The sequence below is a fragment of the Pseudophryne corroboree genome, chromosome 6 (assembly GCF_028390025.1).
Source record: "Pseudophryne corroboree isolate aPseCor3 chromosome 6, aPseCor3.hap2, whole genome shotgun sequence".
NCBI lineage: Eukaryota > Metazoa > Chordata > Amphibia > Anura > Myobatrachidae > Pseudophryne > Pseudophryne corroboree.
In genome coordinates this window covers 829,242,556-829,264,571 of record NC_086449.1, presented here as the reverse complement: position 1 = coordinate 829,264,571, position 22,016 = coordinate 829,242,556, and the positions used below count along the sequence as shown (strand labels likewise).

Below are 22,016 nucleotides of genomic sequence, written 5' to 3'. Positions count from 1 at the left end.
TGCTACAGATAATTCTATATATTAGGCACCGCAATGGGCACGTTTAAAGCCTCATTTTTAAATGTGTGAACATATTGAACATAGTCTTAATGTACCATATTCAGCAGCTACAGTATGTCAGCATAGTCAGGTTATAACAGGCAATAGACAGCCAGGTGACACACATGAGATGGCAAGTGGCCATTGAGTGAAATAACAGAGGCTGCACACAGTAGGCATTATGGAGATACACATAATGCAGACCCTCCAACATGACCCGCCCCACTAGGTACAAAATGCTCTGTTTCTGGACTTCCCTCTTCATTTATTATTGCCATCACCTGTGAAGAAACAGCTTTCTTATCATTTAACTAGTTCAACACAGGTGATGGAAATCATAAATTAAGAGGGAAGTCCAGAAACAGAGCATTTTGTACCTAGTGGGGCGGGTCATGTTGGAGGGTCTGATAATGAGATTTTGCAGCTACCTTCTTATCAGGCCAATTGTACTTCTCAAACACTGGCTCATAATCTTCCACTGCCCCGTCCGTAATCAGCATAATCGCTTGGTTGCACAGCCCACCTCGACCAGACTCTCGGAACTGAGAATGCACAAATGGCAGGAAACACCGGAGATTGCGGAGAGCAAAGGAAGCACAAGTACAGATTTAATTTTGCTGCCAGCAATTACTAACACAAATAACACAATCTCTAATATCATTCTCTGCGGGAATAGGACGCTATTAAGGAGGACTCGGAATATGTGCCGCCTGTACAACAATTCAGTGTTGTATGCACACAATCTGTATCCATAAACTGGACACTGTACAGTACGTACCTCCTTTAGGATTTTAAACGCCTCTATAAGAGCTTTATTGACCGTGCCAACACCTTTCGCCTGTAATTCATCTACTAGCTGCTTGAAATGCTATTTAAAAGAAAAAGAAAAAAAAAGAGGTGTGTATATATATAGAGAGAGAGATCATAGTGAGCATTTAACATATCTATGTAGAGATGATAAAGAGAAGAGGGCCCGGCTGATACGACGAGCTAACAATCTACAGGGGACATGGCTGGACACAATGGGAAGAAGATGGCAGAGGCTGCAGCGTTAGGAGGAGCGGTGGGAAGAGCACGTATGAAGGCTGGGTGAGTCTGATGGAGCGAGGGAGGGAGTTCCAGAGGTTAGGCGTGGCCTGGGAGTGCCGGAATGTGGGAGCAGGAAGTGGTGATCAGGTAAGTGAGAGAGAGGAGTCTGAATGTAATTCTGAGTGGTCAATGGAGCCAGTGGAGTGACTGGCAGACAGGGGACAGCAGAGGAAGAGCGGCGAGAGAGGAAGACGAGGCAGGCAGCAGAGTTGAGTACAGGCTGGAGAGTGGTGAAGCAGGAGAGGAGAAGATGATAGTAATCAAGGCGGGAAATGATGAGGGACTGGATGAGAGTATTAGTAGCTTCCAGGGTTAGGATGGGCCTGATTTTGGAAATATTGCATCAAGGGAAAGGATCTAAATGTGGGGGGAGAAGGAAAGGGAAGAGTTACGGGTGACACCCAGATATCGGACTGGGGCAACATCAGCAACATACTGCAGCCAGTAAATAGGCTACTGCTAATTTCACTCAGAACAATGAGAACCTTACATGGAAATAATTACAATAAAATGCCTTTTCACATGTATCCTGCATGTGTGTATATAACAGTAAGCTGTAGCCAAGTATACTTAAAGGGGCACAAAATATAATGTACAAATACATTAATACCATATTTTCTCTAACGTCCTAAGTGGATGCTGGGGACTCCGTAAGGACCATGGGGAATAGCGGCTCCGCAGGAGACTGGGCACATCTAAAGAAAGCTTTAGGACTATCTGGTGTGCACTGGCTCCTCCCCCTATGACCCTCCTCCAAGCCTCAGTTAGATCTCTGTGCCCGAATGAGAAGGGTGCACACTAGGGGCTCTCCTGAGCTTCTTAGTGAAAGTTTTAGTTTAGGTTTTTTATTTTCAGTGAGACCTGCTGGCAACAGGCTCACTGCATCGAGGGACAAAGGGGAGAAGAAGCGAACTCACCTGCGTGCAGAGTGGATTGGGCTTCTTAGGCTACTGGACATTAGCTCCAGAGGGACGATCACAGGCCCAGCCATGGATGGGTCCCAGAGCCGCGCCGCCGGCCCCCTTACAGAGCCAGAAGACAGAAGAGGTCCGGAAAATCGGCGGCAGAAGACATCCTGTCTTCACCAAGGAAGCGCACAGCACTGCAGCTGTGCGCCATTGCTCCTCAGCACACTTCACACTTCGGTCACTGAGGGTGCAGGGCGCTAGGGGGGGGCGCCCTGAGCAGCAATAAAAACACCTTGGCTGGCGAAAATACATCACATATAGCCCCCAGGGCTATATGGATGAATTTTAACCCCTGCCAGAATCCATAAAAAAGCAGGAGAAAAGTCCGCGAAAAAGGGGCGGAGCCTATCTCCTCAGCACACTGGCGCCATTTTCCCTCACAGCTCAGTTGGAGGGAAGCTCCCCTGGCTCTCCCCTGCAGTCACTACACTACAGAAAGGGTTAAAAAAGAGAGGGGGGCACTAATTAGGCGCAGTATTAACAATACAGCAGCTATAAGGGGAAAAACACTTATATAAGGTTATCCCTGTATATATATAGCGCTTTGGTGTGTGCTGGCAAACTCTCCCTCTGTCTCCCCAAAGGGCTAGTGGGGTCCTGTCCTCTATCAGAGCATTCCCTGTGTGTGTGCTGTATGTCGGTACGTTTGTGTCGACATGTATGAGGAGAAAAATGATGTGGAGACGGAGCAGATTGCCTGTAATAGTGATGTCACCCCCTAGGGGGTCGACACCTGAGTGGATGAACTGTTGGAAGGAATTACGTGACAGTGTCAGCTCTGTATAAAAGACAGTGGTTGACATGAGACAGCCGGCTACTCAGCTTGTGCCTGTCCAGACGTCTCATAGGCCGTCAGGGGCTCTAAAGCGCCCGTTACCTCAGATGGCAGATATAGACGCCGACACGGATACTGACTCCAGTGTCGACGGTGAAGAGACAAATGTGACTTCCAGTAGGGCCACACGTTACATGATTGAGGCAATGAAAAATGTTTTACACATTTCTGATAATACGAGTACCACCAAAAAGGGGTATTATGTTCGGTGAGGAAAAACTACCTGTAGTTTTCCTGAATCTGAGAAATTAAATGAGGTGTGTGATGATGCGTGGTTTTCCCCCGATAACAACTGATAATTTCTAAAATGTTTTCTCTAACGTCCTAGTGGATGCTGGGAACTCCGTAAGGACCATGGGGAATAGCGGGCTCCGAAGGAGGCTGGGCACTCTAGAAAGATCTTAGACTACCTGGTGTGCACTGGTTCCTCCCACCATGACCCTCCTCCAAGCCTCAGTTAGATTTCGTGCCCGGCCGAGGTTGGATGCACACTAGGGGCTCTCCTGAGCTCTTAGAAAGTTATAGTCTTAGAATTTGTTATTTTCAGTGAGACCTGCTGGCAACAGGCTCACTGCAGCGAGGGACTAAGGGGAGAAGAAGCGAACTCGCCTGCTTGCAGCCGGATTGGGCTTCTTAGGCTACTGGACACCATTAGCTCCAGAGGGATCGACCGCAGGCCCAGCCTTGATGTTCGGTCCCGGAGCCGCGCCGCCGTCCCCCTTACAGAGCCAGAAGCAAGAAGATGGTCCGGAAAATCGGCGGCATGAAGACTCTGTCTTCACCAAGGTAGCGCACAGCACTGCAGCTGTGCGCCATTGCTCCTCTCACACACTTCACACTCCGGTCACTGAGGGTGCAGGGCGCTGGGGGGGGCGCCCTGAGGCAGCAATAAAAACACCTTGGCTGGCTAAAATACCTCAATATATGGCCCCAGGGGCTATATATGAGGTAAATACCCCTGCCAGAATTCCATAAAAAACGGGAGAATAGGCCGCGAAAAAGGGGCGGAGCCTATCTCCTCAGCACACTGGCGCCATTTTTCCCTCACAGCTCGGCTGGAGGGAAGCTCCCTGGCTCTTCCCTGCACAGTAAGAGGGAAAAGAGAGGGGGGGCATTAAAATTGGCACTGTATACAGTATATTATATAAAAGCTATTAGGGACATAACTCAGTTAGTCCCTGTATATATATATAGCGCTCTGGTGTGTGCTGGCATACTCTTACTCTGTCCCCCCAAAGGGCTATTGTGGGTCCTGTCCTCGTTTAGAGCATTCCCTGTGTGTCTGCGGTGTGTCGGTACGGCTGTGTCGACATGTTGAATGAGGAGGCTTATATGGTGACAGAACAGAGGCCGATATATGTGATGTCGCCCCCTGTGGGGCCGACACCAGAGTGGATGGATAGGTGAAAGGTATTAACCGACAGTGTCAACTCCTTACATAAAAGGGTGGATGACGTAACAGCTGTGGGACAGCCGGCTTCGCAGCCCGCGCCTGCCCAGGCGTCTCAAAGGCCATCAGGGGCTCAAAAACGCCCGCTCTCTCAGATGGCAGACACAGATGTCGACACGGAGTCTGACTCCAGTGTCGACAAGGTGGAGACATATACACAATCCACTAGGAACATCCGTGACGTGATCCCGGCAATAAAAAATGTGTTATACATTTCTGACTTTAACCCAAGCACCTCTAAAAATGGGTTTTAGGTTTGGGGAGAAAAAACAGGCAGTGTTTTGTTCCCCCATCAGATGAATAAATGAAGTGTGTGAAAGCGTGGGTTCCCCCGTTAAGAAACTGGTAATTTATAAAAAGTTACTGATGGCGTACCCTTTCCCGCCAGGTGGATAAGTTACGCTGGGAGATATCCCCTAGGGTGGATAAGGCGCTCACACGTTTGTAAAAAAAGGTGGCACTGCCGTCTTAGGATACGGCCACTTTAATAGGTACCTGTTGATAAAAAACAGGAGGCTATCCTGAAGTCTGTATTTACACACTCAGGTACTAGACTGAGACCTGCAGATAGTGCTGCTGCAGCGTGGTCGGTGACCCTGTCAAACAGGGATACTAGTTGGCAAACATAAAAACATATTAAAGACGTCGTCTTATATATGGGGGATGCACAGAGGGATATTTTGCCGACTGGCATCCAAAATAAATGTAATGTCCATTCTGTCAGGAGGATATTAGAGACCTGTCACTGGACAGGTGATGCTGACTTAAAAAGCTCATAGAGAGCCTTATAAGGGTGAGGAATTATTTGGGGATGGTCTCTGGGACCTCGTATCCACAGCAACTGCTGGGAAGAAATAATTTTACCTCAGGTTTCCTCACAGACAAAGGTACAGTCCTTTCGGCTTCAGAAAAGCATGCGGGTCAAATGGCGCTTCCTTTCTGTACAGAGACAAGGGTAGAGGGAAAAAAGCTGCACCAGTCAGCCTGTTCCCAGAATCAAGATTCTTCCCCCGCCTCCTGTGAGGCCACACCATGACGCGGGTGCTCCACAGGTGTAGCCAGGTACGGTGGGGGGCCGTCTCAAAAATTTCAGCAATTAGTGGGCTCGCTCACAGGTGGATCCCTGTTTCTTTCAAGTAGTATTTCAGGGGTACAAGCTGGAATTCGAGATGTCTCCCCCCAGCCGTTTCCTAAAATATGCCTTGCTGACAACTCCCTCAGGCAGGGAGGCTGTGCTAGAGGCAATTAATAAGCGGTATTCCCAGCAGGTAATACTCAAGGTGCCCCTACTTCAACAAGGACGGGGTTACTATTCCACACGGGTTGGGGTACCGAAACCGCATGGTTCGGTGTGACCCATTTTATATTTAAAATCCTTGAACACAAAAATTCAAGTTCAAGATGGAATCGCTCAGGGCGGTTATTCCAAGCCTGGACGAGGGGGATTACATGGTATCCTGGGACATCAAGGATGCTTACCTGCATGTCCCCATTTACCATCCTCGCCAGGAGTACCTCAGATTGTGGTACAGGATTACCATTACCAAGTCCAGACACTGCCGTTTGGACTGTATATGGCACCGAGGGTGTTTTATCAAGGTAATGGCCGAAATGTTGATACTCCTTCAAAAAAAGGGAGTTGTAATTATCCCGTACTTGGACAATCTCGTTATAAGGGCGAGGTCCAAGGAGCAGTTGGTAGTCGGGGTAGCACTATTTTGGAAAGTGCTACAACAGCATGGTTGGATTCTAAACAGTCCAAAGTCACAGCTGGTTCCTATGACACGTCTACTGTTCCTGGGGATGGTTCTGGACATAAACCAGAAATAGTGTTTCTCCCGGAGGAGAAAGCCAAGGAGTTGTCATCTCTAGTCAGAGACCTCCTGAAGCCAAAATAGGTAGCGGTGCATCATTGCACGCGAGTCCTGGGAAAAATGGTAGCTTCCTACGAAGCAATCCCATTAGGCAGGTTCCATACAAGAACTTTTCAGAGGGACCTGTTGGACAAGTGGTCCGGATCGCATCTTCCGATGCATCGGCTGATAACCCTGTCTCCGAGGACCAGGGTATCTCTACTGTGGTGGCTGCAGAGTGCCCATCTTCAAGAGGGCCGCAGGTTCGGCATACAGGACTAGGTCCTAGTGACCATGGATTCCAGCCTTTGAGGCTGGGAGGCAGTCACACAGGGAAGAAATTTCCAGGGACTTTGGTCAAGTCAGGTTATTTCCCTACACATAAATATTCTGGACCTGAGGGCCATTTACAATGCCCTGAGGCCGGCAAGGCCTCTGCTTCAAAACCAGCCGGTACTGATCCAATCAGACAACATCACGGCAGTCGCCCATGTAAACAACAGGGCGGCACAAGAAGCAGGATGGCGATGGCAGAAGCCACAAGGATTCTCCGATAGGCGGAAAATCATGTGTTAGCACTGTCAGCAGTGTTCATTCCCGGAGTGGACAACTGGGAAGCAGATCTTCTCAACAGACACGACCTCCACCCGGGAGAATGGGGACTTCCTCCAGAAGTCTTCCAATAGGATTGTACACCATTGGGAAAGGCCACAGGTGGACATGATGGCGTCCCGCCTCAACAAAAAGCTATAAAAGATATTGCACCGGGTCAAGGGACCCTCAGGCGATAGCTATGGACGCTCTGGTAACACCGTGGGTGTACCAGTCGGTTTATGTGTTCTCCCCTCTGCCTCTCATACCAAAGGTACTGAGAATAATAAGAAGGCGAGGAGTAAGAACGATACTCGTGGATGGCCAAGAAGAGCTTGGTACCCAGAACTTCAAGAATTTATATCAGAGGACCCATGGCCTCTGCCACTCAGACAGGACCTGCGGCAGCAGGGGCCCTGTCTGTTCCAAGACTTACCGCGGCTGCGTTTGTCGGCATGGCGGTTGAACGCCGGATCCTGAAGGAAAAGGGCATTCCGGAGGAAGTCATTCCTACGCTTACTAAAGCCAGGAAAGAGGTTACAGCAACTCATTATCACCGCATATGGCAAAAATATGTTGCATGGTGTGAGGCCGAAAGGGCCCCAACAGAGGAATTTCAACTAGGTCGATTTCTGCATTTCCTGCAAGCAGGAGTGAATATGGGCCTTAAATTGGGTTCCATTAAGGTACAGATCTCGACTCTGTCGATTTTCTTTCAAAAAGAACTAGCTTCAGTACCTGAAGTTCAGACATTTATAAAAGGAGTGCTGCATATTCAGCCCCCGTTTGTGCCTCCAGTGGCACCTTGGGATCTCAACGTGGTGTTGAGTTTCTTAAAATCACATTGGTTTGAACCACTAAAAACCGTGGATCTGAAATATCTCACGTGGAAGGTGGTTATGTTATTGGCCTTGGCTTCTGCCAGGCGAGTATCAAAGTTGGCGGCTTTGTCTTGTAAAAGCCCTTATTTGATTTTCCATATGGATAGGGCAGAATTGAGGACTCGTCCCCAGTTTCTCCCAAAGGTGGTGTCAGCGTTTCACCTGAACCAGCCTATTGTGGTGCCTAGGCTACTAGGGACTTGGAGGACTCCAAGTTGCTAGACGTTGTCAGGGCACTGAAAATATATGTTTCCAGAACGGCTAGAGTCAGAAAATCTGACTCGCTGTTTATCCTATATGCACCTAACAAGCTGGGTGCTCCTGCTTCTAAGCAGACTATTGCTCGTTGGATTTGTAGTACAATTCAGCTTGCACATACTGTGGCAGGCCTGCCACAGCCAAAATCTGTCAATGCCCATTCCACAAGGAAGGTGGGCTCGTCTTGGGCGGCTGCCCGAGAGGTTTCGGCTTTACAACTTTGCCGAGCAGCTACTTGGTCAGGGGCAAACACGTCTGCAAAATTCTACAAATTTGATACCCTGGCTGAGGAGGACCTGGAGTTCTCTCATTCAGTGCTGCAGAGTCATCCGCACTCTCCCGCCCGTTTGGGAGCTTTGGTATAATCCCCATGGTCCTTACGGAGTTCCCAGCATCCACTAGTTAGAGAAAATAAGAATTTACTCACCGGTAATTCTATTTCTCGTAGTCCGTAGTGGATGCTGGGCGCCCATCCCAAGTGCGGTTTATCTGCAATACTTGTACATAGTTATTGTTAACTAAATCGGGTTATTGTTGAGCCATCTGTTGAGAGGCTCTATTGTTTCATACTGTTAACTGTGTTTCATATCACGAGTTGTACGGTGTGATTGGTGTGGCTGGTATGAGTCTTACCCGGGATTCAAAATCCTTCCTTATTGTGTACGCTCGTCCGGGCACAGTACCTAACTGAGGCTTGGAGGAGGGTCATGGTGGGAGGAGCCAGTGCACACCAGGTAGTCTAAGATCTTTCTAGAGTGCCCAGCCTCCTTCGGAGCCCGCTATTCCCCATGGTCCTTACGGAGTTCCCAGCATCCACTACGGACTACGAGAAATAGAATTACCGGTGAGTAAATTCTTATTATTGGCATTATATCCTTTCCCGCCAGAGGTTAGGGTGCGTTGGGAAACACCCCCTAGGGTGGATAAAGCGCTCACACGCTTGTAAGGGCTCTAGCCTCTCCTGAGATGGCCGCCCTTAAGGATCCTGCTGATAGAAAGCAGGAGGGTATCCTAAAATGTATTTACACACATACTGGTGTTATACTGCGACCAGCAATCGCCTCAGCCTGGATGTGCAGTGCTGGGTTGGCGTGGTCGGATTCCCTGACTGAAAATATTGATACCCTAGATAGGGACAGTATATTTTTGCCTATAGAGCATTTAAAAGATGCATTTCTATATATGCGTGATGCACAGCGGAATATTTGCCGACTGGCATCAAGTCTAAGTGCGTTGTCCATTTCTACCAGTAGAGGGTTATGGACACGTCAGTGGTCAGGTGATGCGTATTCCAAACGGCATTTGGAAGTATTGCCTTAATAAGGGGAGGAGTTATTTGGGGTCGGTCTTTCAGACCTGGTGGCCACGGCAACAGCTGGGAAATCCACGTTTGTACCCCAGGTCGCCTCTCAACATGAGAAGACGCCGTATTATCAGGCGCAGTCTTTTCGTGGACAAGCGGGCAAAATGTTCCTCATTTCTGCCCCGTGACAGAGGGAGAGGAAAAAGGCTGCAGAAATCAGCCAGTTCCCAGGAACAGAAACCCTCTCCCGCCTCTGCCAAGCCCTCAGTATGACGCTGGGGCTTTACAAGCAGAATCAGGCGCGGTGGGGGGCCCGTCTCAATGAATTTCAGCGCGCAGTGGGCTCACTCGCAAGTAGACCCCTGGATCCTTCAGGTGATATCTCAGGGGTACAAATTAGAATTCGAGACGTCTCCCCCTCGCCGTTTTCCTAAAGTCGGCTTTACCGATGTCTCCTTCTGACAGGGAGACAGTTTTGGAAGCCATTCACAAGCTGTATTCCCAGCAGGTGATAATCAAGGTACCCCTCCTGCAACAGGGAACGGGGTATTATTCCACACTGTTTTGGTACCGAAGCCGGACGGCTCGGTGAGACCGATTCTAAATCTAAAATCTTTGAACACTTACATACAGAGGTTCAAATTCAAGATTGAGTCACTCAGAGCAGTGATTGCGAACCTGGAAGAAGGGGACTACATGATGTCTCGGGACATCAAGGATGCTTACCTTCATGTCAAAATTTACCCTTCTCACCAAGGGTACCTCAGGTTTATGGTACAGAACTGTCACTATCAGTTCAGACGCTGCCGTATGGATGGTAGACGGCACCCCGGGTCTTTACCAAGGTAATGGCCGAAATGATGATATTCCTTCGAAGGAAGGGAATTTTAGTTATCCCTTACTTGGACGATTCCCTGATAAGGGTAAGATCCAGGGAACAGTTGGAGGTCGGTGTAGCACTATCTCAGGTAGTGTTGCGGCAGCACGATTGGATTCTCAATATTCCAAAATCGCAGCTGGTTCCGACGACTTGTCTTCTGTTCCTAGGGATGATCCTGGACACAGTCCAGAAAAAGGTGTTTCTCCCGGAGGGGAAAGACAGGGAGTTATCCGAGCTAGTCAGGAACCTCCTAAAACCGAGCCAAGTCTCAGTGCATCAATGCACAAGGGTTCTGGGTAAAATGGTGGCTTCCTACGAAGCAATCCCATTCGGCAGATTCCACGCAAGAACTTTCCAGTGGGACCTGCTGGACAAATGGTCCGGGTCGCATCTTCAGATGCATTAGCGGATAACCCTGTCACCAAGGACAAGGGTGTCCCTCCTGTGGTGGTTGCAGAGTGCTCATCTTCTAGAGGGCCGCAGATTCGGCATTCAGGACTGGGTCCTGGTGACCACGGATGCCAGCCTGCGAGGCTGGGGAGCAGTCACACAGGGAAGGAATATCCAGGGCTTATGGTCAAGCCTGGAGACATCACTTCATATAAATATCCTGAAGCTAAGGGCCATTTACAATGCTCTAAGCTTAGCAAGACCTCTGCTTCAAGGTCAGCCGGTGTTGATCCAGTCGGACAACATCACGGCAGTCACCCACGTAAACAGACAGGGTGGCACAAGAAGCAGGAGGGCAATGGCAGAAGCTGCAAGGATTCTTCGCTGGGCGGAAAATCATGTGATAGCACTGTCAGCAGTATTCATTCCGGGAGTGGACAACTGGGAAGCAGACTTCCTCAGCACGACCTCCACCCGGGAGAGTGGGGACTTCACCCAGAAGTCTTCCACATGATTATAAACCGTTGGGAAAAACTCGACAGGTATTGCGCCAGGTCAAGGGACCCTCAGGCAATAGCTGTAGACGCTCTGGTAACACCGTGGGTGTACCAGTCAGTGTATGTGTTCCCTCCTCTGCCTCTCATACCCAAGGTACTGAGATTGATAAGATGGAGAGGAGTAAGCACTATATTCGTGGCTCCGGATTGGCCAAGAAGGACTTGGTAACCGGAACTTCAAGAGATGCTCACGGAGGATCAGTGGCCTCTACCTCTAAGAAGGGACCTGCTCCAACAAGGACCCTGTCTGTTCCAAGACTTACCGCGGCTGCGTTTGACGGCATGGCGGTTAAACGCCGGATCCTGAAGGAAAAAAGGCATTCCGGATGAAGTCATCCCTATCCTGATCAAAGCCAGGAAGGATGTAACCGCAAAACATTATCACCGCATTTGGCGAAAATATGTTGCGTGGTGCGAGGCCAGTAAGGCCCGACGGAGGAAATTCAACTGGGTCGATTCCTACATTTCCTGCAAACAGGAGTGTCTATGGGCCTGAAATTGGGGTCCATTAAGGTTCAAATTTCGGCCCTGTCAATTTTCTTCCAAAAAGAACTAGCTTCAGTCCCTGAAGTTCAGACGTTTGTAAAAGGGGTACTGCATATACAGCCTCCTTTTGTGCCTCCAGTGGCACTTTGGGATCTCAATGTAGTTTTTTGGGTTCCAAAAGTCACATTGGTTTGAACCACTTAAATCTGTGGAGTTAAAATATCTCACATGGAAAGTGGTCATGCTGTTGGCCCTGGCCTGGGCCAGGCGCGTGTCAGAATTGGCGGCTTTATCCTGTAAAAGCCCTTATCTGATTTTCCATTCGGACAGGGCGGAATTGAGGACTCGTCCTCAGTTTCTCCCTAAGGTGGTTTCAGCGTTTCACCTGAACCAACCTATTGTGGTGCCTGCGGCTACTAGGGACTTGGGGGACTCCAAGTTGCTAGACGTTGTCAGGGCCCTGAAAATATATGTTTCCAGGACGGCTGGAGTCAGAAAATCTGACTCGCTGTTTATCCTGTATGCACCCAACAAGCTGGGTGCTCCTGCTTCTAAGCAGACTATTGCTCGTTGGATTTGTAGTACAATTCAGCTTGCACATTCTGTGGCAGGCCTGCCACAGCCAAAAATCTGTAAATGCCCACTCCACAAGGAAGGTGGGCTCATCTTGGGCGGCTGCCCGAGGGGTCTCGGCTTTACAACTTTGCCGATCAGCTACTTGGTCAGGAGCAAATACGTTTGTAAAATTCTACAAAATTGATACCCTGGCTGAGGAGGACCTGGAGTTCTCTCATTCGGTGCTGCAGAGTCATCCGCACTCTCCCGCCCGTTTGGGAGCTTTGGTATAATCCCCATGGTCCTTTCGGAGTCCCCAGCATCCACTAGGACGTTAGAGAAAATAAGAATTTACTTACCGATAATTCTATTTCTCATAGTCCGTAGTGGATGCTGGGCGCCCATCCCAAGTGCGGATTGTCTGCAATACTTGCACATAGTTATTGTTACAAAAATCGGGTTATTGTTGTTGTGAGCCATCTTTTCAGAGGCTCCTCTGTTATCATGCTGTTAACTGGGTTCAGATCACAGGTTGTACGGTGTGATTGGTGTGGCTGGTATGAGTCTTACCCGGGATTCAAAATCCTTCCTTATTGTGTACGCTCGTCCGGGCACAGTATCCTAACTGAGGCTTGAAGGAGGGTCATAGGGGGAGGAGCCAGTGCACACCACATAGTCCTAAAGCTTTCTTTAGATGTGCCCAGTCTCCTGCGGAGCCGCTATTCCCCATGGTCCTTACGGAGTCCCCAGCATCCACTACGGACTACGAGAAATAGAATTATCGGTAAGTAAATTCTTATTATATTACAGAGCGACCTACGACAGTCTCTAATTACAGTTTCAGCCACTTGTTGTAACGGAGGATAGTGCAGATAAAGGTGTGATCATTGGCCCTCATTCCGAGTTGATCGCTCATTTTTTTTTTTTTCGCAACGGAGCGATTAGTCGCTAATGCGCATGCACAATGTCCGCAGTGCGACTGCGCCAAGTAAATTTGCTATGCAGTTAGGTATTTTACTCACGGCATTACGAGGTTTTTTCTTCGTTCTGGTGATCGGAGTGTGATTGACAGGAAGTGGGTGTTTCTGGGCGGAAACTGGCCGTTTTATGGGCGTGTGCGAAAAAACGCTACCGTTTCTGGGAAAAACGCGGGAGTGGCTGGAGAAACGGGGGAGTGTCTGGGCGAACGCTGGGTGTGTTTGTGACGTCAAACCAGGAACGACAAGCACTGAACTGATCGCAGATGCCGAGTAAGTCTGGAGCTACTCAGAAACTGCTAAGAAGTGTCTATTCGCAAATCTGCTAATCTTTCGTTCGCAATTTTACTATGCTAAGATTCACTCCCAGTAGGCGGCGGCTTAGCGTGTGCAAAGCTGCTAAAAGCAGCTTGCGAGCGAACAACTCGGAATGACCACCATGGTCTACACGCAGCAGAATACTGATGGAATGACACGGCAGAAATATGGCAGATAACAGAGAGCAGCAGCCTTCGCTCAGCTTCAGACATATGTACAACGTTAAACATTATCAGGTTCCATCAAGGTATGGAAACTTTATATGTATTTGTTAATGTGCTGTTCTGCATGGGAACTTGTATTTTATCCCAGTCTGCCTTTATGTATCACTTCCCTGATACAGGGTGCGTGTTATCCCCTGAAATTATTCTCTCCGATATTTCATTTCTTTTATTTAACATCCGCTCAATTCGAGGAAGGGCATGCAGAGACTTGTAGTTCCACAACAACCAGAGAGCCACAGGTGGGCCAACATATACAGGAATTATAAGTACTTATACGATGCATATGAACAATACACCATGCAGGGTGTATGAGAGGTTATTCTCTCTGTTTGCTTATTGCATATTACTAATAGAATTACCTCTTTTATTAAATGAAGCACAAAATAATTGACAAGAGCGGCTGCAGCCGCAACTCACCTCCCTGTTGTCTCTGTCCGCCTGCACCAGAATCCCCTTGAAACAGGGCTCGATGTAATGGACGTAGTCGTTGTACTGAGGAACAGGACACAGAGTATCAGTCAGCAGTGTGAACGGGACTTTACCACGGAGAATGGGTCACTGATTCAGTCTCTGATTGTGTAACGCAGACAGCAAACTGCTGGAGCCCCCGGATGGAATCCCAGCATCAGCAACTTACGCAGCCAATACATCTACAGCCCCATTCCCATTCTGCCGACACAATCATCGGCGGACTCTGATCATCGACAACCCAGCGGGGAATCAGCAAAATACAGCATGTTCAAAATGAAAACTTCCATCATGTTGAATTTTGCTGATCCCCCGACCCAGGCATTGGGAAAAGATAGAACCCGGACGTATGGGCCCATAAGTCTCCTCGTCTCCCAGGCGCCAAACACCAGGTTGTAAGCTCAGTTTGATATGGAAACTCTTTGTAAAAGTCTAAGTACAGCGCTGTAGCAGAAATGTGAACGTGAAATGTAATTAATAATAAAATGAACAATATGGGCCTGTGTACCAACAACAGTGATTAACGAGGGTGGGACACAAATCCGATGTGCGCTGTAAAACACTCTGGGGGGAATTCAAATGTTTGAAAAGTCAGTTGGGTGTCTGTTTTTTCCTACAGTATCATTACAGACACCCAACCGACTTTTCAAACAATTGAATTCCCCCCTCTTTGCGAGGAATCCCGAGTTAGCAATGGATGACGGGAGGTGGGCCGAGCAACAGCACAATTAGAGACGGCGCTCTGGTGCAGAACATTACAGATGGGATGATGAGAGGAATTCTAGAAATGAGATAAAGTATAACTACAAATGGTGCCCTCATCTCCTATATATTAGCCCTGTGACTCTGTGCCTGCATTTCTAATGCTGGGTGGAGTCACAGCGGTGAGCGGAGCCACAGAGCCCGCCCACCACATGTGTAGCAAGTCTCTGCTCCTCCTCCCCCCCCCCTCCCGCCATCAGCTACTCCGACTCCCCGGCCGCGGTGCAGAGCGAACAACAACGGCTGCTGCCACAGGCATACACATCAGGTGGGACGGGTGGCGCAGGAGAAGGCTTCATAGCCCTCCCTGCCCCGCGTACACAGACCCGCCGCCTCCTCCGCACACATCCAGCTGTCAGCTCTCCTGCTGTGACAGGAGCCGAGTGCTGCAGTGACGTCATCTCCTGCAGCACTCGCCTCCTGTCACACAGAAGAGCCGGCACACACACTCCAGTCTCCGGGGGCTGCCAGCATCTACAGGCAAGCTGGAAACACCCCCGGAGCGAGAGAGAACATACCCGCGAGGCCACGCCCCTTTTGCATTAGGCCACGCCCCTTTCATCCACCGCGCAGCACGAGCAGGGGGGGAATGTGTGTAATAGTAGCACAGACTGCCTCTGAACACTGTACTGTTTACCAGCCTGCAGCAGCCGCCCACAGCCCCAACGGTGAGTCCCTCCGGCCATCCTACCCACTGTATCTATGTCTCGTCACCACTTTGCAAATGTCTCTGCTAATGGTGTCCACCCTCTCCACTACTTCCCCCCTCCTCTCTTCATCAGCTTCCTCACTGGGGACCCTCCCTACCGCCCCGCATCTCTCTGTCCCCTCCCTACCGCCCCACATCTCTCTATCCCCTTCCTACCGCCCCGCGTCTCTCTATCCCCTCCCTACCGCCCCGCGTCTCTGCGTCCCCTCCCTACCGCCCCGCGTCTCTCTATCCCCTCCCTACCGCCCCGCGTCTCTATATCCCCTCTCTACCGCCCCGCGTCTCTCTATCCCCTCCCTACCGCCCCGCATCTCTCTATCCCCTCCCTACCGCCCCGCGTCTCTCTATTCCCTCCCTACCGCCCCGCGTCTCTGTATCCCCACCCTACCGCCCGCATCTCTCTGTCCCCTCCCTACCGCCCCACATCTCTCTATCCCCTTCCTACCGCCCCGCGTCTCTCTATCCCCTCCCTACCGCCCCGCGTCTCTGCGTCCCCTCCCTACCGCTCCGCGTCTCTCTATCCCCTCCCTACCGCCCCGCGTCTCTATATCCCCTCCCTACCGCCCCGCGTCTCTCTATCCCCTCCCTACCGCCCCGCATCTCTCTATCCCCTCCCTACCGCCCCGCGTCTCTCTATTCCCTCCCTACCGCCCCGCGTCTCTGTATCCCCTCCCTACCGCCCCGCGTCTCTCTATCCCCTCCCTACCGCCCCGCATCTCTCTATCCCCTCCCTACCGCCCCGCGTCTCTCTATCCCCTCCCTACCGCCCCGCATCTCTCTATCCCCTCCCTACCGCCCGCATCTCTCTATTCCCTCCCTACCGCCCCGTGTCTCTCTATCCCCTCGCTACCGCCCCGCGTCTCTCTATCCTTTCCCTACCGCCCCGCGTCTCTCTATCCCCTCCCTACCGCCCCGCATCTCTCTATCCCCTCCCTACCGCCCCGCGTCTCTCTATTCCCTCCCTACCGCCCCGCGTCTCTGTATCCCCTCCCTACCGCCCCGCGTCTCTCTATCCCCTCCCTACCGCCCCGCGTCTCTCTATCCCCTCCCTACCGCCCCGTGTCTCTCTATCCCCTCCCTACCGCCCCGTGTCTCTCTATCCCCTCCCTACCGCCCCGCGTCTCTCTATCCTTTCCCTACCGCCCCGCGGCTCTCTATCCCCTCCCTACCGCCCCGCGTCTCTATATCCCCTCCCTACCGCCCTGTGTCTCTGTATCCCCTCCCTACCGCCCCGTGTCTCTCTATCCCCTCCCTACCGCCCCGCGTCTCTGTATCCCCTCCCTACCGCCCGCGTCTCTCTATCCCCTCCCTACCGCCCTGTGTCTCTCTATCCCCTCCCTACCGCCCCGCGTCTCTGTATCCCCTCCCTACCGCCCCGCGTCTCTGTATCCCCTCCCTACCGCCCCGCGTCTCTCTATCCCCTCCCTACCGCCCCGCGTCTCTGTATCCCCTCCCTACCGCCCCACGTCTCTGTATCCCCTCCTTCCTACGCCTCTGTATCCCCACCCTACCGCCCCGCTTCTCTCTATCCCCTCCCTACCGCACGTCTCTGTATCCCCTCCCTACCACCCCACGTCTCTCTATCCCCTCCCTGCCGCCCCGCATCTCTCTGTCCCCTTCGTACCGCCCCACATCTCTCTATCCCCTCCCTACCGCCCCGCGTCTCACTATCCCCTCCCTACCGCCCCGCGTCTCTGCGTCCCCTCCCTACCGCCCAGCGTCTCTCTAACCCCTCCCTACCGCCCCGCGTCTCTGCGTCCCCTCCGTACCGCCCCACGTCTCTGTATCCCCTCCCTACCGCCCCACGTCTCTCTATCCCCTCCGTACCGCCCCGCGTCTCTGTGTCCCCTCCCTACCGCCCCACGTCTCTGTATCCCCTCCTCCCTACGCCTCTGTATCTCCACCCTACCGCCCCGCTTCTCTCTATCCCCTCCCTACCGACCCGCGTCTCTGTATCCCCTCCTCCCTACACCACTGTATCCCCACCCTACCGCCCGCTTCTCTCCCCTCCCTATCGCCCCACGTCTCTGTATCCCCTCCCTACCGCCCCACATCTCTCTGTCCCCTCCCTACCGCCCCACATCTCTCTATCCCCTCCCTACCGCCCCGCGTCTCTCTATCCCCTCCCTACCGCCCCGCGTCTCTATACCCCTCCCTACCGCCCCGCGTCTCTCTATCCCCTCCCTAACGCCCCGCATCTCTCTATCCCCTCCCTACCGCCCCGCGTCTCTCTATTCGCTCCCTACCGCCCCGCGTCTCTGTATCCCCTCCCTACCGCCCCGCGTCTCTCTATCCCCTCCCTACCGCCCGCATCTCTCTATCCCCTCCCTACCGCCCCGCGTCTCTCTATCCCCTCCCTACCGCCCCGCGTCTCTCTGTCCCCTCCCTACCGCCCCGCGTCTCTCTATCCCCTCCCTACCGCCCCGCGTCTCTCTATCCCCTCCCTACCGCCCTGTGTCTCTCTATCCCCTCCCTACCGCCCCGCGTCTCTGTATCCCCTCCCTACTGCCCGCGTCTCTCTATCCCCTCCCTACCGCCCTGTGTCTCTCTATCCCCTCCCTACCGCTCCGCGTCTCTGTATCCCCTCCCTACCGCCCCGCGTCTCTCTATCCCCTCCCTACCGCCCCGCATCTCTCTATCCCCTCCCTACCGCCCCGCGTCTCTCTATCCCCTCCCTACCGCCCCGCGTCTCTCTATCCCCTCCCTACCGCCCCGCGTCTCTGTATCCCCTCCCTACCGCCCCACGTCTCTGTATCCCCTCCTTCCTACGCCTCTGTATCCCCACCCTACCGCCCCGCTTCTCTCTATCCCCTCCCTACCGCACCACGTCTCTGTATCCCCTCCCTACCGCCCCACGTCTCTCTATCCCCTCCCTGCCGCCCCGCATCTCTCTGTCCCCTTCGTACCGCCCCACATCTCTCTATCCCCTCCCTACCGCCCCGCGTCTCTCTATCCCCTCCCTACCACCCCGCGTCTCTGCGTCCCCTCACTACCGCCCAGCGTCTCTCTATCCCCTCCCTACCGCCCCGCGTCTCTGCGTCCCCTCCGTACCGCCCCACGTCTCTGTATGCCCTTCCTACCGCCCCACGTCTCTCTATCCCCTCCGTACCGCCCCGCGTCTCTGTGTCCCCTCCCTACCGCCCCACGTCTCTGTATCCCCTCCCTACCGCCCTACGTCTCTGTATCCCCTCCTCCCTACGCCTCTGTATCTCCACCCTACCGCCCCGCTTCTCTCTATCCCCTCCCTACCGACCCGTGTCTCTGTATCCCCTCCTCCCTACACCTCTGTATCCCCACCCTACCGCCCCGCTTCTCTCCCCTCCCTACCGCCCCACGTCTCTGTATCCCCTCCCTACTGCCCCGCATCTCTCTGTCCCCTCCCTAACGCCCCACATCTCTCTGTCCCCTCCCTAACGCCCCGCGTCTCTCTATCCCCTCCCTACCGCCCCTCGTCTCTGCGTCCCCTCCGTACCGCCCCACGTCTGTGTCCCCTCCCTACCGCCCCACGTCTCTGTATCCCCTCCTCCCTACGCCTCTGTATCCCCACCCTACCGCCCCGCTCCTCTCTATCCCCTCCGTACCGCACCACGTCTCTGTATCCCCTCCCTTCCGCCCCACGTCTCTCTATCCCCTCCGTACCGCCCCGCTTCTCTCTATCCCCTCCCTACCGACCCGCGTCTCTGTATCCCCTCCTCCCTACGCCTCTGTATCCCCACCCTACCGCCCCACTTCTCTCTATCCCCTCCCTACCGCCCCACGTCTCTGTATCCCCTCCCTACCGCCCCCCCTCTCTCTAGCCCCTCCCTACCGCCCGCGTCTCTCTATCCCCTCCCTACCGCCCCGCGTCTCTCTATCCCCTCCCTACCGCCCCACGTCTCTGCATCCCCTCCCTACCGCCCCGCGTCTCTGTGTCCCCTCCCTACCCCCGTGTCCCATACACGGTCCATACCACCGGCTCTTGGATAACTCCCTGACAAACCCTCACCAGGAGGACAGGAGCCATAACCCCCTGCGGTGCCCCCGTAGCTACCGGTATATCGGTGATGCTCCGCTCTGCCGCCTCCTCCCTATCCCTCACACAGCACCTGAGGGGGGCGCGCACATAGTGCATGCAGATGGGACTGGTGCACCTGCGGCCGCGTGGAGACATTGCGTGCGCAACATGTCCGCATTGCTACACCTGAAGGATGGTACGGTGTAGAGAGAGGACACAGCTGCCCCTGTTCCGCGTTGTACCAGCACTCCCCTCTGTGTCTAATGACACAATATACCTCTTCATGCGGGTATGTCTATATCACATACATCCTTATCCGTGTCCTATATATTGTTACACATAACATCACAGTTATAGGTCCCGCACCCCCCCCACCTGCATCCACCTCCACCCGCAGCATCTACATACTCCCTGCCCCGCCCCCCCCCGCACCCGCTACATTCTGTACATCGTGCCCTGCAGGCACTGTTCACGCCGTCGCAAGGGGCTACGCCCCCTTCACCATCGGAAGCACTTTGGTCTTGCAATATTTAACCACTAACAAACCTAGGAATGTAGGTAATACTCCATATAATACAAATATAGAACCCCAGCAAGGCGTGCAGGAGTTAAGGGGGCGTAGCCCCTTTCGACGGTGTGAAGAGCGCCCGTAGGGCGCGATGAAGCGCCTAGTCATTACATAATAACAGTGGTCCTGGTCATATATACTGCACATATTGCCCACATTATAAATCAAATGGTATTGTCCCCGTAATAAAATAATGAATTATCATTATTTCTGTAATAAAATAATTAGTATTGGATCCTTAATACTTAAATAATGAAATATTTTGCACTTAATTCTCTAGAAGTGTTACAATCATTGTAGCATTCCCATAACTGGCGCTCTGAAGTAATCAGTTTCTGAACGGAGAAGACTTACTGCTACAATATTGACAAAGTCGTTCTCGCCCAGGGTGTCCAGCAGGGTGTTGATTGTGTGTTTGGCAATGGTCATCCTCAGCCCCTTCATGCTGCCGCTAATGTCCACTACAATGACAATATCCTTTGGGGACGTGGCGGCCTGGATGTACCTTGCATCGTGGGGGGATAGAAAGGAAAGTAAATGCCAAGTGTAGAAGGGGGACCTAGAGAACATTCAGAGGAAGAGGTGCTGACACAGCTTAGTGAGGGGGCTTCAGGGACACAAGTTAGGGAGAGGAGCTCCGGCGTCACTGAGCAGGTGAAGGGGAGCTCAGGGTCACACTTATATTAAACAATGAAACGTTGCTGGATGCAAATTGCAGCCTAAACACGAATGGCCAGAACTTTCAGATTGGGCCAAAATGTAGATAAACAAATCTGATAAAGATCCGGAAGACTGATGATGGATCGGACCAAGAATCGGCCCATAGAGGGAGAGGGGCTCCAGCGTTACAGAGGGGCTGCGGACACAGAGGGGTAATAAAGATGGATATGGACAGAAGACGTGCAGCACCAGTCTCACCATCCGCGATTCCTGCAGTCAAACGAGATGACCCCATTTTCATCAGAATCCCATTTGATACCTAGAACACACACAGTGGACAGTCAAAGTCAAAAAATAAAATTGATAAATACCCCAAAATTTTAATTCCCAAGTAAATTGGCTAATCTGCATTCCATATGGCCTTTACGCACAGTCACCACGGGTTACACAGAGGTATCAGTAACAGTCTCTCCTCCCTCACCAGGTGTCAATAACAGTCTCCCCTCCCTCACCAGGTGTCAGTAACAGTCTCCCCTCCCTCACCAGGCGTCAGTAACAGTCTCCCCTCCCTCACCAGGCGTCAGTAACAGTCTCCCCTCCCTCACCAGGCGTCAGTAACAGTTTCCCCTCACCAGGCGTCAGTAACAGTCTCCCCTCCCTCACCAGGCGTCAGTAACAGTTTCCCCTCACCAGGCGTCAGTAACAGTCTCCCCTCCCTCACCAGGCATCAGTAACAGTCTCCCCTCCCTCACCAGGTGTCAGTGACAGTCTCCCCTACCTCACCAGGTGTCAGTGACAGTCTCCCCTACCTCACCAGGTGTCAGTGACAGTCTCCCCTACCTCACCAGGTGTCAGTGACAGTCTCCCCTCCCTCACCAGGTGTAACAGTCTCCACTCCCTCACCAGGTGTAACAGTCTCCCCTCCCTCACCAGGTGTCAGTAACAGTCTCCACTCCCTCACCAGGTGTCAGTGACAGTCTCCCCTCCCTCACCAGGTGTAACAGTCTCCCCTCCCTCACCAGGTGTAACAGTCTCCCCTCCCTCACCAGGTGTCAGTAACAGTCTCCACTCCCTCACCAGGTGTCAGTAACAGTCTCCACTCCCTCACCAGGTGTCAGTAACAGTCTCCACTCCCTCACCAGGTGTCAGTAACAGTCTCCCCTCCCTCACCAGGCGTCAGTAACAGTCTCCCCTCCCACAC

At 52.5% G+C, this 22,016-nt stretch overlaps 1 protein-coding gene across 7 annotated transcripts in view; it reads right to left on the bottom strand.

Moving 5' to 3' along the window:
• The window catches only part of CACNA2D4 (calcium voltage-gated channel auxiliary subunit alpha2delta 4), a 367,390-nt gene that overhangs the window by 258,073 nt on the left and 87,301 nt on the right, over positions 1-22,016 (bottom strand). For all 7 annotated transcript variants that reach the window (XM_063929351.1, XM_063929344.1, XM_063929346.1 and 4 more), the window contains exons 7-11: positions 21,074-21,134; positions 20,510-20,660; positions 14,072-14,146; positions 818-907; positions 468-581 (exon numbers count right to left, since the gene is read on the bottom strand). In XM_063929351.1, the coding sequence (XP_063785421.1) occupies positions 468-581; positions 818-907; positions 14,072-14,146; positions 20,510-20,660; positions 21,074-21,134 (491 nt within the window). The remainder of the gene's footprint in view (positions 1-467; positions 582-817; positions 908-14,071; positions 14,147-20,509; positions 20,661-21,073; positions 21,135-22,016) is intronic.